This window comes from Aplysia californica, unplaced genomic scaffold, assembly GCF_000002075.1.
Source record: "Aplysia californica isolate F4 #8 unplaced genomic scaffold, AplCal3.0 scaffold00031, whole genome shotgun sequence".
NCBI lineage: Eukaryota > Metazoa > Mollusca > Gastropoda > Aplysiida > Aplysiidae > Aplysia > Aplysia californica.
In genome coordinates, this window is record NW_004797301.1 from 1,546,441 (window position 1) to 1,551,394 (window position 4,954).

Sequence of the window (4,954 nt, forward strand, 5' to 3'; positions counted from 1 at the left end):
TAGACAAAATGCTGTCTTCCTTAAGTGCACTCAACGACTCGCTATTGTTACCCGAACCATCAGTAGCTGTGAGAAAGAAGAAGTAACCAAGCCAGCCTGTCTTCTATGTCACGTGACAAGTGTCTGAAGGGAGGGATACACAGAATACTGTCTTCCTCAAGTGCACTAAGAAGACAGGCCGGGATCCGGTGACGAACGGTTTTCTCCAACAGAACAACGATCAGACCTGGATTAGGCGGACTGACTTTGTAGGCAGCTGTTTTCATGGGGAAATACGACCACAACTCTCTGTCCAGATAATCTGAAGTCACAAGTAAGACAATTCTCCAACTGGAATTCACGGCATCCACTATGGATTCGACCATATCTAAGGCCGGGAGTAAGTTAATGTCCCTGACATAGGTGGACGGACCAAGTCGAGACTGGGTGAAATCTCTGAGAGTGAAGCAGGCCAGTCTGGTGTCGGCGTCAGGTAGCCGATAAAAACGCCGAGTCAGTAATCACGTGGGCCTTGAAGGACGAAACTTTGAAGGAAAACCCTGTAGATGAAAGACTTGAGTCGTGTTTTCAACTTCCAACACAAAATGGTCACCACAGATCCATGAGACACGAGGCACAGGAGGATAACAGAAAGCAGGAGAGCGGTTTGCCCCTGACACTTCCGCCACAGAGCTCTGACGTCAGAGTGGTCAGCGTCCCATTCTCCGTGAGACAGCTGTAGGTCATGCGTCTGTCCAAGCTGACCTTTGTGTTCTGGAGCCAGGTGAAGAACGGGATACTGGAGCAAATACACACCATAATATTTCCCGTTAGGTGGAGTGAGAACTCTGTGACTGTGCTAGCGTGTTGTTCGACTAACTGCATGTCCTTCACGCCCAGTTGAGAAATGGAGTTCGCGCTGAGGTCTAAGTAGGTCAGATTGGGCCGAAGAGTCAAGTCCAGAGGGATTGTTGTGAACCCATTATTTGCTAAGTTTAGGGTCTGAAGCTGAAAGTTGTTCTTAAAAGTGCCTCTGGCAAGAAGTTTTAGCTGATTGTTGGACAAGTCCAGAGACCTGAGTTGTGTCAGATATCGGAACAACTGCTCGCTATGTCTGGACATAAACATGCTGTCTAACAGAGTCCCTCTCATCTTGAGGGTTTTCACGCTTGTCAGGGACTGAAAAAACACTGGGGACATGTCAGACCAGTCGTTGTAGGAAAAGTCCAAAATCTCGAGACCACTGAAGCCTTTGATGGTCCCAGAAAAAGGATGCTAATTGTTCCCAGATATGTAGACTTCTCGTAGATTTTCTCCGCATGTCACTGTTATGTCTTTAGTAGCAGGTCCCATGCTGCTGCTTAAACTCTCCAAGTGAACCACCTCGAGAGTCTTTGGAAAACACACTTATATCGTTGAGATTTTTTCGCCTGGGGGTGTCTCGCATTGTTGAGAATTGTCCATGTTCCCATACTAGTAACTTGTGCTTTGTGAGGATTCCTCCAGTTTACTGCTTGTGAATGCCTCAAGATTTCTGCTCTCAGCTATATCAGTTGGAAAAGATCTGATGGGACCTGACTCTGAAACATCGGTTGTTGTGAGTGCAACATTATCCTCACGTATCTGTCTGCATGATCTAGCTCCAGTAACAAGATTATTGCTCCACCTTTGCGACGCGAATGAGGTGTCTTTTCGATTCGCTGCATTGAAAACTTTGAAAGCTTTTGAATCTCTGAAATTGCCAAAGGGTAATCCGATCTCCGATCAGAGGATTATTTAACACATCCAAAGTCTCGAGACATTTCTGCAACAGAGGTCCAGTCAGTGAGTTGCCCTCCACAACGAACACCTTACTCAACTTACTGTTCATTAAGTAGAAATTTTCCTCACAGATCTGGGACAAAAATTCCGCCTTTAAAGCGTCTATCACACTGTCAGAACACTTAGAAACCCCGCCCATGAACTGAGATTTGCTAATATCTTGAGAGTACAAGGTCTTCATGGAACGATTTCGAAACGAGTACAAGCTTCGTATTGTGCCTTCTATACTTTGTCCTGTCGAAGTAATTCTTAGCGACAGGAGATTATGAAAATGTTGGAAGCCATTTAGTTCTATTGTATGTAAATTATTGACATCGTTAATGATAAGTACCTAAAGTCCGAGAGTTTGAAGACTTTGAAATGAGTTATTCACGAACGTGCTAACACTCCCGCTTAAAGTGAGATGATCTAGTGACGTCATATTAACGAACAGCAAGCCAAAAGTGAGATTCCCATAGAATGTATCCAGAGACAGTGTCTAAACTATGAATTCCACTCAGTAAGCGGCTATGAAACTCACTTTGACGGCCACCATTTTTGCTGTCCAATAAGTTAAGAGTTCTCAGTTGAGACACACCTGTGAAGAGTTCATTTTCCCACATGGACACATTGAGGTCGAGATGATTCTTCTCCAGGTCTAGCAGTTCCAAACCAGCCAGTCCAAAGAAGGCACAACGACTTATTTGCTTGAGATGGTTTCGAGAGATGGTGAGAGCCTTTAGATGTGAAGTTGGCCAAAGCAGTTGTCACGTAGCTGGTCAATGGAGTTGTCATCGAGGTACAGCTTGACAGCGTTCTGTGGGATCTCGTGAGTGGGCACGTCCAGGAGACCTCGGGACCGGCAGTCGACAACAGCGCCCCCTAGCTCCTGGAACACCACGCACATGTTATTGCCCTGTGCCCTTTGTACCACTACAGATAGGGAGAGAAGCAGGGGCGGTTTGTTAACTGGGCAAGACCACGGTGCGGTCAGATTTTTGTCAGCTAGACTGTTGACTAGATCTTTACTGCTGCTGATGATTTTCATTTAGTTTTAAGTAAATCAAAACAAACGTGTATCAACATTCAAAAAGCACCTTGCCGATTTGAAGGCGCTCAAATAGACAAGTGGGACTCACTGCTGTTTTGTCGAGACAGAGCCTCATTCTTTCACGTTTGTTTATCATGCCGGCTCGTAACTTTCGTCTCCTGTCACGTCGCAGAACTTTGTATGAGGACAAACCGAGCTTGGCGGGTTCAGCGATTCAGCGATGACGTCAAATCCATCGACTTCCCTCAGAGCGAATAGAGTATCCCTTGATTGCCAAATTGGCTACTGTGTTGCTTACAAAGTTACGAATGAGACTGTCTTGAGCAGCACAGACACATGTATTGTTTTATCAGCAATACATGTATTTATCATTCAGCCTTTCTCTAACTACATGTATTGTCAGAACATTTATTGTCAGCATGGCACTGATCTTTTTTGTTTATTGGATTTTTAGCCACCTATAGTTCCTGTTTAGCATTTATTCATCGCTTTCTCCCAACTAATAACTTACCTGACCCATATGAGTCGAGAGAGAGAGAGAGAGAGAGAGAGAGAGAGAGAGAGAGAGAGTGTGTGTGTGTGTGTGTGTGTGTGTGTGTGTGTGTGTGTGTGTGTGTGTGTGTGTGTGTGTGATAGAGAGAGAGAGAGAGAGAGAGAAAGAGAGAGAGAGGAGGGGGTATGTGTGTGTGTGTGTGTGTGTGTGTGTGTGTGTGTGTGTGTGTGTGTGTGTGTGTGTGTGTGTGCTTTTGACATCGCCCGATTGCCTATATTATATATATATATATATATATATATATATATATATATATATATATATATATATATATATATATATATATATATATATACATCTGTATATTATAAACACATGTGCATGTTTATTATGTAAATATGAAATATACATATGTGCACACAAACACATATAAATAATATATAACATTGTACACATATATAATACTTGCTGGGTACCCCGTTCGATGAACGAACTTAATGGTCAAGTCATTGTGAGTTAAGTGCGCCCAGCATGTGAACGGAAATCTTGAAATATGTCTTGAACACTGCATTCAACGGCATTGATATGCTGAAACTCTGTGTGGATGGAACAAAGTATTTCGGAAAAATCGCGGAAAGCAGTTTCCTGGATTTTTTAAAGTTTGGTCCTAGCCACGTGGATGCTGTGGACGCCTGCAAAGTTTCAAAGGTGTGGGTTAGGTAATAAGGTGTCTTTCCACTATTTGAGAAAGTGGGCAATACACGACTACATGTAAAAGGAAGGGGAGAAAATTGTGACTCTGGTTTTACTCTTTCGATCACATGTTGTTTTGCTGTACTTTCAACAGAGATAATTCTAGATGAGGGAAAATGATTGACATGTTTGATGAAGATCCTGACAACTTTTTTTGAGCGTTTAGTAACAATGGATGAAAGCTGGGTCTATCACTTCGACCCCGAGTTAAAATCGGCTTCAATACAATGGAAAACACAATCTTCCTCCAACCCCCAAAAAGCCAATCCCTTCGTACAGACACGTAACTTCCTTATTCACAAAGACTCTTCAATTCCGTTTTCTTTGTCAGTAACAGACAACGACATGAAAACTATGAAATAATACAAAAATGTACGTTTCCAGTGTGTGTGTGTGTGTGTGTGTGTGTGTGTGTGTGTGTGTGTGTGTGTGTGTGTGTTTGTATGCGTGTGTGTTTGTGTATGTGTGTGTTTGTGTGTGGGGGTGTGTGTGTGTGTGTGTGTGTGTGTGTGTGTGTGTGTGTGTGTGTGTGTGTGTGTGTGTGTGTGTGTGTAAGTTCAAAATGTGCCGCAACATTGTCTTTAGTGTGCCTCGTATCGAACACATGTGTCCACTGCGTACTCAAGGAGATAAGATGCCAGTAATGATAAAGGTTTTAGTTTTAGTAGAAGTTTTACGGCGCTCGCAACTGCATAAGGTCATATGAGCGCCAGAAGATTAGATGTGTTACAAGAGAGTAACAAACATAAAACAGAAGAAGGGGAGATAAGGACGATAGATGTTTCATAGGAAAGAAGAAGCAAACCACACCAGAGCACCCGCCAACAACCCACGATACAAATTTGTATGGCATCGTCGTGAAACACTCGCTCGTCAAA

The 4,954-nt window shown here is 43.3% G+C and overlaps 1 protein-coding gene across 1 annotated transcript; it reads right to left on the reverse strand.

The window, feature by feature from the left end:
- Window positions 1-504: 504 nt before the first annotated feature.
- Window positions 505-2,678, reverse strand: LOC101861420 (leucine-rich repeat-containing protein 69-like). The gene has a single exon (XM_013091294.1). The coding sequence runs from the start codon at window positions 1,177-1,179 to the stop codon at window positions 589-591; it is 591 nt and encodes a 196-aa protein (XP_012946748.1). The 5' UTR covers window positions 1,180-2,678; the 3' UTR covers window positions 505-588.
- Window positions 2,679-4,954: the final 2,276 nt, after the last annotated feature.